General features: G+C 37.7%; 1 protein-coding gene across 2 annotated transcripts in view; it reads right to left on the reverse strand.

Annotated features, from left to right (window-relative positions):
* cacna2d3a (calcium channel, voltage-dependent, alpha 2/delta subunit 3a) overlaps positions 1-12,435 on the reverse strand; it is a 117,710-nt gene that overhangs the window by 53,393 nt on the left and 51,882 nt on the right. For both annotated transcript variants that reach the window (XM_042004229.1, XM_042004228.1), the window contains exons 6-9: positions 6,540-6,671; positions 5,487-5,698; positions 4,005-4,079; positions 332-421 (exon numbers count right to left, since the gene is read on the reverse strand). In XM_042004229.1, the coding sequence (XP_041860163.1) occupies positions 332-421; positions 4,005-4,079; positions 5,487-5,698; positions 6,540-6,671 (509 nt within the window). The remainder of the gene's footprint in view (positions 1-331; positions 422-4,004; positions 4,080-5,486; positions 5,699-6,539; positions 6,672-12,435) is intronic.

Here is a 12,435-nt window from a genome sequence, read left to right on the forward strand (position 1 = left end):
TAATAATAACATGCATGCGGTTTACCAGTCTTTACCAACATAAATTACAATTGCTGCTGTCATTGTAAAATACACTGATAAACACACACTGGCATAACAAATGTGTGTGTCTGTGTATTTGAGTGCATGTGTATTTGATTAATTGCCTGTTTGTAATGAGGAGATATCAGACCAGCAACCTGAGTCATCAAGTCCCTTGTTTACTTGTTTTTGCATGATTCTGTGGCTTGAGCTTTTAATTACAGGCCTAATTACTGATGTGCATAAAACTGATGTGCATACGCATATGAATGTGTATGTGTGTGAGAGATGCTGATCATGTGTTACTTACATCAGTGAGAAGATTGAACGCCTCAGTCAGAGCTATGTCCAACATACCAATGCCCTGAGCAAACAGCTTGTCGAGGTGCTCTCGGAAATGCTGAAAAGAAGTTTTGGGAGAGACATTAGAGCAGAACATTGGTACAAAACATTGATATAGTCACAGGTTTTTATAGATTTTTATTTCCAAAAATAAATAAATAAATAATATATTAAAAATATTAACCTGTTAATTTCTTTTATCAGACAGCTGATGCTATTCCACATCAGCTAAGTGTGAGATAGCACCAATGATTTAATGGTCTCGTTACAGCCCTGAGCCAGTTTTTGTGACTCAACTTCCAAATTACCTTCAAGTGAAATGTCACAAAGTGACACAAAGAACTAATGTTTAATGACCGTCTTACTTTTCTCTTCTTTTTTACTGACAGTTGGTATGTATAGTGTGTGTTTGTGTCAGTGCAAGTGTCAGTTTATACATGCGATCATGCCACAAAGGGCACATTGCCTATCCGGCAACCCATGATATGCTTAATGTTGTCAGCATCTCAAAGGGTCTTGTGTGCATATCTCATTATTTGCAAAAGCCATGAGGAAGACACACACAGACAAACACATGCACACACAAGGACATAGCCCATTATCCGATCTAATCTTTTCAAGCTATTTTCATCCCGATGTTGCATTTTTAACATTTTCTATTGACATTGGCTCTATGTGACTATGTGAAAAAAAATCTATCTAAGGAGGTGAGCAACCCTCATGCAAAATTCTACAGTGCCTGTGAGAGCAAACTTATCACATACAAGGTAGAACTTCCAGGTCTTATAATATAGAAGCACCCTAGACCTACATACAAACCAAAACCTCATCCCCAAGCCTTTTTAGTCTTCTGCTTTTTCTCCCTTTCCTTCTGATTTTGCAACAGTCATCTTGCCAGTTTTCTAGTCTTTACTGGAAGGAAAGCTTTTCCAAACACAGTGGGGGACTCTAAGTAGCATCAGGCCAAATCAGAGCTTGCTCACTGATGAAAAACACTCATGAACACACATACACAAGGAAAAGGTACACAGAAACAACCCTCAGTGTCCCTTACAACACCCACCCATATGGCAAAAAGACACAACCCTTCTATGGATGTGGATAAAAGGTTAATCGGTTTCAACAAAAACTGTACCCTGGAGCCTGGCAAACTTTACCTACTGCCTCTGAGAGTGCTGATGAGTGCTTGTGAGTAAAGATCGAAGTGATTTTTCTAAACACAGCGGGCTACGTTCAATCCATGGCGCAGCAGTGTACTTAAGTAGCAGATTGAAAATGCCGGTGTATGTGTGTGCGAGTCTGAGTGTCAGTGTGACTGCAATACTGAATGTGCCCAGCCTTTTGTACTGCATCACAAAGCTCTAAAATGTGCAGTGGACATCAAACTGTTCAGAGCAGCAGACACCTTTTCTTGTCTAAAATGATCACAGCAGTCTGCTCAACAAGGCCTGGCTAGAGGGGCATCATAATGAATGAATGGAAATATCTTAAACTGCAGCTTGCTGAGGCTCTTGTTTTTTTGTTGTTATTTTTTTCCCTAAGACAACACATGCATGAAAGAAAAGGTGAATTTTTGCGTAGACATAAAAGTAGAATAAGTGTGCATTCACCACAGGATAGTCTGCTAGACTTGGTCAAATTGGGGACTCGGTTGAGGGGTGCAACATTCCTCCGGACCGAGTTTGTGTTCACACAGCACTACTCAAACAAATCGAACCTTTTAAAATAACGTTTTCCACTCTCCGCCAGAGGCGGCGCTGCACCAAGTGTTACTGAAGGAGAAGATGAGACACACAATGAAGAGTAAAACTTGTTCAGCTCTTGGTTAATGTTGAACCACTTTGGTTTCTAGTACATAACAACTAAATATGGAGCTGCATCAGATCCTAGCACTAGCAGTCTTTGGTTGATCATTTTTATATCAAAACATTTCCCGAATTCTTCCACGTCTGGCCACGAGCCATTTCTCCTGGTCAGAGCCACCTATCACCCCACACCCATTTATGTTTTGGTTGTGTTTACCTGCAATGCCGTGCACTGTACCCATAATAAACTTTGATTTGTAGTCCACTTCCTGAATGTGGTCTGCCTTAAGCAATACAAGGCTTGAATTTTGGAGCGTAACAATAAAATGAATCACAATTAATTGGAGGAAATCACGTGATTAATCACAATTAAAAAAAATATAATTGTTACCTAGTACTAATATGTATATATAATCTTTTTACTAAACATGCCATAATCTGGTGGGATTTCAGCTTTAAGAAAAGGGTAAAAGCTCACAGCAAGAAAGAGGGGGGCTGAATTAACAACACCAAGCAACATCAAACTGAATGTACCATGAAATTAATGTAATCTAGATTATATGGCTTTATTAATTACATGATGCTGAAATCAGTAGTGAAAGTAAAATTAATCCTGCAGCCCTAGCTAAAGCTCATAAGATAGAGATAATGTTGAAAGTGCTTCCCTGTAAAGCTTGAAAAGCTACTTCTCTGTGAGTGATTATCAGATAGCGTAATAGTCACGTCTTCAGAAATTAGCTGACAAGTTTTATTGGACTGCCATTAACTACTTGTGGTGATGCAGTCAGATGAATACATGTCAGATTAAAACCCTGACTCAGTTGAAGAGCAGCTATGAAATCACACATTTTGGAAAAACACATGACTAAGTTTGAGCCTCCAATGTGACAGTCACTTCCTGCCCATAGTTAAAGTCAAACAGATTACCTTATCTACTGGTACAGACTGCCTTCTTCTCTTGGCTGGCTGAATTAAACTACATGAACCTACTATCAGAAATTAAAAGCACATACCTAATCCATATGCATGTACACTCACTAAGAAGTAAACAGAAACCATGCAGAGAGGATTCTTCAGAGCGTACATAAAATACAGGGAAAGTGGTCCATGCATTTTCTAGTAAACAGCTGCATCCCAAAACTTGGCCTGGACTAATGGAGGTGCTGTAAGCAATTTAATTTTTAATGGAATTTTAAAGAACTTGAAAGAGATGGGATTTTGAATAAGCACCTGGAAATAGTCTACATTGTGAGCAAGAAACACTAAGGATCAAGAAAGAAAATGATGCCAAAAAATTGATATTGTTATTTCAGTGAAAGCATGTTGAGTAAGAAGTGTAAATATAAGAAAAGATACTCAAACATATTGCTGTCCTTTGATTCTGCAAAATAATAGACATGCTGGATTTCCCTTATATGTAAGACAGCAATTATCTACAAAAACAAAGCATTATAGTGCAGTCATGTAAATGTGTAATATGTAACATCTTGTTAATTTGATTCCAATACAGTTCAGAATAAATGTCAAATCTGAGCATCATTTAAAATCTTAATTTTCATGTTTTACATCTGGTACCAAAAACTCATTAAAAATTTTAGGTTGTCTTCTTCTCCTTTTGGCTGCTTCCATCAGTGGGGAGCACAGCAAATAATCCATCCCCAAGACATTGAAATTACAAGTATATTGATTTGGTATCAATTTCATATCAGATGTCCTTCCTCACACCACCCTCTGCATTTATCTAGATTTGAGGCCAGCACAAGGAGAACATTGGCTTGTTCCTCCTTTGGGCTGACTATTACTGGAGAAAACAATAAAAGACAAAAGAAGACTTACATCTTTGTTGGTGACGTCTGCTTGAACCAAGGTTCCATTCAGGCACGGCTCCACATAATGTAATTCCTCATTGTACTGGAGAAAAATGAGGGAATTTATTCTGAAAGTACTCACTGTAATTACTTTTAAAATTCTTTAAATTAAGTATTAGTTTATTATTTTAAAAAATGCAGACTATGAAGGTATTATAAACTTTATTGATCAAAAAAAGCCCACATAGGCACTCACTGCACAGCAGATCATGTACTCACTGCCTGCCATTCTGAGATAATTCTCACAATTTAATGCATCAGTATGAATTAGACTTCAAAGTCCAAGAAAGACAATGGAAGTGTGTTCTTCAAAGCCAGTAATTGTGCCCTAATCTGTGATTGTGTCTATGTGTGAAGTCTTAGTGTGTGTGTATATACTGCAGCACAAAACAAACTCCCACTGCATGAGGCTATTTTCTCTCAAGTGTGCACAAAATTTGCTCAGCAAAGAAACCTTTGACAGAACAACAGTTTTTTTCAGTGATGGGATGTGTGCAAAAGAGTGACATAATTATAAATAAATAGAGAGAAAATGAACTCATGTGTCAACACAACACACTCCACAATTCTCTTTTTATTAATTTTTCAAAAGAATAGTAAAATAATTTAATCATTATACAGAGGAAAATAAAATAGTTTTTCTTTTACTTTGTAAGTATTTAAAGAGTTCGGGAGTGAAAAGCCATGTTTTGGTGTTGCATAGCTGGTGATCAACCAAAGAGAAACACTGCAATGTGTGTGAAAATGCTCTGATTCCTACATCAATTAGTTTAAGGAATACAAACACATTATCTTATTATTATTTATTGCATTCTATTTATACTTTCTTGTACCTTATTGCCTCTATTTTACTTTATACCTGTATATATTATATCTTGTGCTTATCCTGCTTTACTGTTGGTGTTTTTTTGCTGCTGGTACCCAAATTTCCCTGAGGACTCTCCAAAGGGATTAATAAAGTATTTCCATTCTATTCTATTCTATTCTATTTATATTTTTAGTACTCTCTTTTGTATACCCTTATGTAGACTAAGATGTTATTAAAGTACAATTTTATTTCACTTTTCTACACTGCATAGAAACCCATAAAGCACATGCACATACAGTACACACTTGGAGAGCTGCATCATGTTGAAAAAGATAACAATAGTTTAGTTGCCTGAGGGAGGATAAAACCAAAAATCTCTTTTGCATTTCAAATCTTAATTCAACTGACTGTTAATTGGTTGTGAGGGTGAGGAGAGAAAGCTGATTTGTTCCAGCATTTCTTCTCATGTGAAAAGCAGAGGGTAGAAATGAGTCTGTCTTATTTTTGTGTTTGTGTGCATGTGTGTGTGTGTGTGAATGCCTCTCTGAGCACAAAGAAAGTGCAGAGATTAAATATTTTATTATTTTATTTGGTATTTATTCTAGTCTTTTTAAAGCTGTGTGCATAATTGTGTAGACTTACAGCAATGATATTAAAAAAGTCGTCATCTCCCAGAGTGTCCAAAATGGAGGAAACGGTCTGCCTGGCGATTGTCAATCTCAGGCCTTTCATGCTGCCACTTACATCCACCAGAATCACCACATCTTTTGGAGAAGTGGCAGCCTGGATGTACCACTTCCGATTACGACAGTCGAAAGCTATGACTCCGTGCTCGTCTGGTTTCCATTTGATTCCTTTAAGAGCATTGCATATTAAAAAAAAAAAAACAACTGACTAAAATGGTGTGACCAAAGCAATAAATGAAAACAAAAACATTATTTTTAGGACTTTCGGCCATTCCTCTGTCAAAACAGAATCGCTTAGGACATTTTAAAACTACCTCTGGAATCCAAGTCATCCTATTTTTTAATATCCAAATCTAATAAATCATCATTTTATTTATTCATTTTACATATTTTTGTAGGTGAGTAAATATACAGGCGAAGATTTGAGATTTTCTCTGCTACCATTAATACATCACAGAGGTTGAGTATATTTAACCTCTTTTAGTATTCATGCTGCAATTACTTTAGAGGCATCCAGGTAAAAAAAAACTAACAGTGGAGGAAGCCATTTAATAGCACTGAACGGCATCATTATGTATGCACAAGGAGACAGAGGATACTAATAAGCATAATTAAAGAACACTTATTTTCAGGTGTAGATGTTCAAAAGATAAAACAAGGAAGGACCTTTCCGCTGATTTTCTCATATTCGCTGTTGTATAGAGTGTGTATTCACTATCTCGATTCAATTTTCATAATTATGCTTCTTTCATTTCTATTCATTCCACTTCACTTGTTTCAACCGTTTATCTCCATCCTCTTCATTCACTCTCTAATCTCTGCAGACTCCTTTAGCTGTCTCTCTGTTTTTACCTCCTTCTCTCCTGTTACTGTTATCCTCTCCTACTCTGCTAGCCCTCAGTCATGGTCTGTCAATCATTGTAGATCCCCACACACCCACCAGGGTGACTTAATTACAAATAAAGTCACAAAAACCACACATCTACCCTTACAAGAAACACATGCTTACCTGGGTACTGCCTGAAAAAGCCTTTGGCACTGCCAAAGTACTGCCAAATGAGCGAGGGGTCTCTCTCAAAGTTATCCACAAACACTTTGTTTAGGGCCTCAGACCAGTACACTCCATTGACAATTGCAGAGTCTAAAAAAACAGAAAAAGAGAAAAAAGTGAGAAAAATAGAGAGGCACAGACAGACATGTGGGGGGGTAAAAACAAAAGGTTAACATTGTTTTATACAGCCCTCAAGCTTGGAGCGGGTGCTCTCTGCTGTCTGCTCATTCAGTCGTATCAAATCACACACTGCAAGTCCACAGATCTGTATGGGGACATATTCATTACAGAAGGGTACAGAGTACAAGCTCCGAGAGAAAAGATGAGAGGAGAAAAGCCATTAGAGAAACAAGAGAACAGGAACCGCAGAGACAAACTAATCTTCCCTTCTGGAACAAAGCTCAATGACTATAGAACATAGAAAAAATTAAGTAAATACCTAATCATCAATCTGTGTGACATCTGCTTTATATCAGACAATATGTTATAGAAATGTTTTGCTGTTGCTGAATTTGCACCAACTGAAAAGCAGAGTTGAAACCGAGTGATACAAAGAAGCTAAAAAAGCAGTAATAGTGTTTTGGTAAAGTAGTTACCGAATCCTGTTTTTTATTTAGTGCTGAGGGAGCAATGAATGCACTGTAGCTTAGTGCAGTACTAAGTTTTAGATGCCATCATCACATTTAAAAGACAAAGTCAACTGGAAAAAGCTCAAAGAAAACAGCAATATAAGAGAAATTTAGGAAAAGTAGGTAATTATGTGACTTAAGACAAAGCAAGTTTTATGGCATTGTCTGTACTGCCATCTTCCCTGACATAAAAACACATCATTTTGCTGATCTCTGCTCTGTCAAACACAGCAATGGCTTTAAACTGTGTGAATATGTACAGTGTTTTTTTCTTGTGGTGCATGAGGAGGCTGCAGCCTATGTAAGAAAACATTCTGTTGCCACTAACTTTCTTTCTGGGACATTACAGTATATACAAATATAGCCAATACTACTATGCAGACATGGGGTTAAATGTATTTGGATGGCGAGATTGTCAGATGACGCTGCGGTTATAAAATCAGGATTTTATCAGAGCAGAGCAACAACTCTCAGATGGTTTGATAGAACTTGCAGGTTTCATTGCCTGTCAAAAGAAACAGAAAAATGTGTGAATTAATGCAACTTCATAGGCAATGCAGCTAATTAAAATGTCAATACAGACAATAGGGAAAACATCATCTCTTTCCACTACCCCATTCTTCCACACCAAGCTGTGGTCAAAATATGAGAGGTGTAGACAGTTAATTTAAAAAAAAGTTCATTTTTGATTAAATGTAAAAAGGAAAAAAGGTGTCCTTTCCAATGTATGTCATAGACTATTCAGTCAGTTAAGTAATGGTGCATAATTTTATGGTTGAGGCAATTTACCCAATTTTTTTTTTGCTTGTTTGTTTTTTTCTGTAATTGTCAACATGAATGTGTTTGTATGAGTGTGTATTATGTCTATGTGCATCTGCTAATCCAGCTATGTGCATATAAACAATATGTATATGAACATGAAATAGATTTAACTTATATTTTCATCCAAACTGACATGATGAACACTGTGGTTCAGCATATCCAATTATGAAAGCTTCTTTTCAATTTTTAGACTGAGAGTCATAACGACCCTGGTTAGCAACCAGACAGCCAAGCTCATCACAGCTACTTACTTTTTTGGTTCAGAAGCAGGGCGGAGAGGACAGAACCAGAAAAGGATGGACAGACAGACACAAAATTATACAGCGAAACAGACACACAATACTCTTTAGAGAGAAAGAAAAACAGACGGTCAGGAAGGCGCACAGAGAGATGCATGGAAAATGGCTGAGAGATGGACACACAGACAAGTATCTAATGGACAGAGAGAAAGAAAAGTAGATAACAGATTTTCCATCATCGCCTGCACTGGCTACATTGTTCTGCTGTCAACAGTCATGCCAATAAGCCATGATTGAATTATGCTTCTGGAAGCAAGCACACTGAAGTCCTCTCTTGATAGTAAACACCCATCCACCTCCATGGAGTGGAGTTGGGAGGAAGCTGGATATAATCCAAACTGCATTTGCACAACAATACAGTCACTTCTGGCGCAGTTTGAGTGTCAATTACAATCTGAACTCAACATAATGAGGAAGCAAGGATGGGCCCCTATGTTCCCCATAATATACAATTTACTTTTTTTTTCCAGCTAATACACTCCTTACTGTAATCTGATCAAAAGTAGGTACCTTCTGCACATTCACACACGTGTAGAATCTCAGATTAAAAAGCATGATTGAAAATTAGAACTGTGTTGGTACATCGCTGCATTGGTTTGAGTGATCAGAGAAATGTGAAAAATTGTTTTTCAGGTGATTCACATTATTCAAATTCATTCAGTGAAGAGAAAGGAAAATTTGATAAGCAAGAAACCAGTGAGAGAGAACTGAAAAGTGTGTGTGTGTGTGTGTGTGCGTGTGTGTGTGTGTGTGTGTGCGTAACTGTACAAGGGGATGTGAACAATTGTGTAGTATTTAGTGTATCGACTTGCTGTGAATGTGTATTTATTGCACACGAGGTACATGTTATTGTCATGTTGCCTCATGAAAATAATGATCATGTGGGCTGTGTTTTTCTTGCAATGTTGGCTTGAAAGATGGGTGCTTGATGTAGCACATCCCTCCTGTGATTAATCTCCAGGAACATGAAGGTTTTTGCTATCATGGACTTAGTCATATTCATCATTGTTGATGGCAAACAATTTATGAAGTGCACAGGCTGCAGCCAGCTCCTTGGCAGCATAGAGAGCAGGATTCAGACAGAAAGGAGTCTCCTTTTTCATTTAAAACAATATTTGCACTACAACGCACCAAGAAAAAACAAGATGAACCATAAGCATAAAAAAATGTCCACCTCTTCAGTTTAGAGTATGTGTATACTTGACTCTCTGTATTGTTTCCTTTCATCACACTAAGAGAGAAGAGTTCAGGAAACAGGTATTCAGTTGACTGTTTCCTTATTTCATCATCTGTTAATTTAACTGTTAAAGTAAAGTATATGTGTTTTATGATCTTCCTATAATGAGAACAAGTGTGGACTTGAGGATGGGGTTTTTTAGCTTGTGATGTGAGAATGTACATCACTATCTCTTTGGTTTAATACCACATTATTCACATCTCAGCTTTGTTTACACAGCAATGGCAGACCTTGCCAAGTTAGCACTGGTGCCGACCTTGCTAACTAGACATTGTACATGTTTGCACATAAATGTGCAGCTACTCACCAACTATACTGGCAAACTGGTGAGATGTCAGGATGCATTATGGAGTACAATGCTGGATAGAACAACATTCCAATGGCACAAAAGACTATTTTATACTAAATTCATTCTTCAAGTGAAATAACTTTGTCCAGGACACTGCTATTACATTTAACTAAGCTCAAAGAAACTGTTAATTATCACCTGTCAACAAAAAGTGATGTGGCCCTGAGCTACTTAAGCCATGTTTGTGTGTTTTCATGTGGATTGAGATTTCTTGTTTGTGTTTGTGTTTTTGTTTTTTTATTTTTATGTTTTTGGTTTGTTTTTTTGTGAATGATGCTGCGTGGCTCTGGTGAGAGTGAGAACATAGCACTATTTATAAAAGGTAAGTTCACTCCTCAATCCCGACTTGGAAAAGATAAAAAGTGGGAGAAAAGAGACGACTAGCAGGAACAAAAAGAGACACAAAAGTGCTTTAATGTTATGGTTTCTGTCTAAAGCTTGGTACACACATAGAGATTATCGGGCTGTTTTTGGCCCAATTTTGTCCCTTCCCGACCAAGGACGGTAAACAGCTGATTATCTTAGGTCTTATAAGATTTTCCTATAAAGTTATCATTTGTTTGAAGTGTGTTACAAGCAAATTCATCCTGATTATCAGCTCCGAAACGGGTCGTGGCCCACGATCAGAAATATTGAACGTGTTCAATATTTACAACCAAAAGTCTTCATGTGTGTGTGGAAAGCCGAAGATTCCTGAGTTGTTACTACGTGGCTTGTGACGAGGAATGTGGAATCCATTAAAATGTTTGTAAACAATTACAGGAAGGAAAGTCTTGGTTTTTAATTCCACTAAGAGGAAAGATGAGCTCTAAATAACACTGCTCTTATCAAACTAGTTTACTTTGTCTCCAACAACATTCTATTTCCTTGTTTATAGGCCATTTCCAAATGTTTAGTCTGAAAATATTGAATGTGATCCTTTTGGAGGCATTCAACTGTATTCCTCAAGGAGTCCTTTGGGGAGTGTTTCAGGGGCGTGGTGTACCATTAAGTCCGTGTACGATAGGTGTCATCCGTTGCTAGTGATGGATGGACTCAAATAGGACTCCAGCAACCAAAATGAGTTTCCTCTGCAAAGTGTCTGGGATTTCCCTTACAGAAAGAGTGAGAAGCTTGGCCATCCAGGAGGGGCTCAGAGTAGAATTGAGGCTCCTTCGCATTGAGAGGAGCCATATGAAGAGACTTGGACATCCTGTTTCATGACTGAAGGCACAACCAGTCAACTACACCAACAGGAAAGCCTATCTCGCTCTCTGGAAATTCTATCCAAGTACCAATTGTAATGATGAGGCATTTGTTCAGTTGCCCAGAAACTGGTTCAGGCTTAGTTTCTTTCTATAGAACACTTGCACACACTCATCATAATTTTCTCTTAGATTTAATTTGCTTCTATTCTTTTCTTAGATTTGGCAACACCCCCCAGCCCCATTCATTTATTGCAGCTCTGTCTTCCATGTTACACACTTTCTTTTGTTGTCCCCGAGCAATAAACAATAGTTTAATCAGTCTGAATGTGGTTTGATTTCATTACTTCTTCTGCTGGCTGAGCTGGGCAGTAGCACAAAGATTTTTGTGTAGATTACTTTTAAATATGAATCGGGCTGCTCTTTGATTTTTTTTACAAACGCAAAATCACTACTTAGATGAATACTAATGAGCATGCAATGTTTCTGCATGTTATTTTCTGCTGTACTCATGCATATTGACGAGGAAAAGCAAAAGGAAGAAAAGAAAGTGTATGAATGCTGGCAACTGTTTTGAAGAATTATTCACACACTTAATTTTCCAAAAACAAGCATCTCTTTTTTTACTAAACTGCAATATTTTGACCCAAATCGGTTTCCCAAAGTCATAGCCAATACATCCACATAACCACTACTCTTTGACAAAGCCTGCAGATATAAAACTGTTAAAAGTCTGTGTGTGTGTGTGTGTGTGTGTGTGTATGTGGGCAGAGTATGGATAGATGAGTCTACTCATTTGCTTGTGAATCAAATCACAAATACTTTTCCTCTCTTTGTATCAGTCTGCTAGCCTGCCAACCCCACTTTGGTTGCACTTTCATTAATTTTGTTTCACTTACTCTCCTCCTGTCACTCACTTGCTTTTTTTTTCTTCTACCTAGCTGCAATTAATCTGTTGCTCAGACCCTCCATCAGTCTGACTTAACCTACTTTTTCCCTCATTTACTTTCTCCCTCTTCCCTCTCTCTTCTCCACGTCCTTTCTGTGCCTCTGGTAGATGGGTTAAGCCGACGAGACATTTGCTCTGTCCACTGAGCGTTGTATAAGGTCCCAACTTCTCTGGTTGGATTTGAGCTGACGGTAAATCTGGAGAAGTCTAATTATTTAACTGCTAATTAAGTCAATGTAAGGCAGAGATGATCCAGAGAGTTACAGTTAATGAAATCAAATCCACCTCCTGACACAGGCTTGCATTAATATGCAGGAGCACATGTGATTTTTCTTTTTGTAAAACGGAGTGTTACTTTTTAGGTCAGTGTTTTAGATTATTTCAA

The sequence above is a fragment of the Melanotaenia boesemani genome, chromosome 13 (assembly GCF_017639745.1).
Source record: "Melanotaenia boesemani isolate fMelBoe1 chromosome 13, fMelBoe1.pri, whole genome shotgun sequence".
Classification (NCBI taxonomy): Eukaryota; Metazoa; Chordata; class Actinopteri; order Atheriniformes; family Melanotaeniidae; genus Melanotaenia; species Melanotaenia boesemani.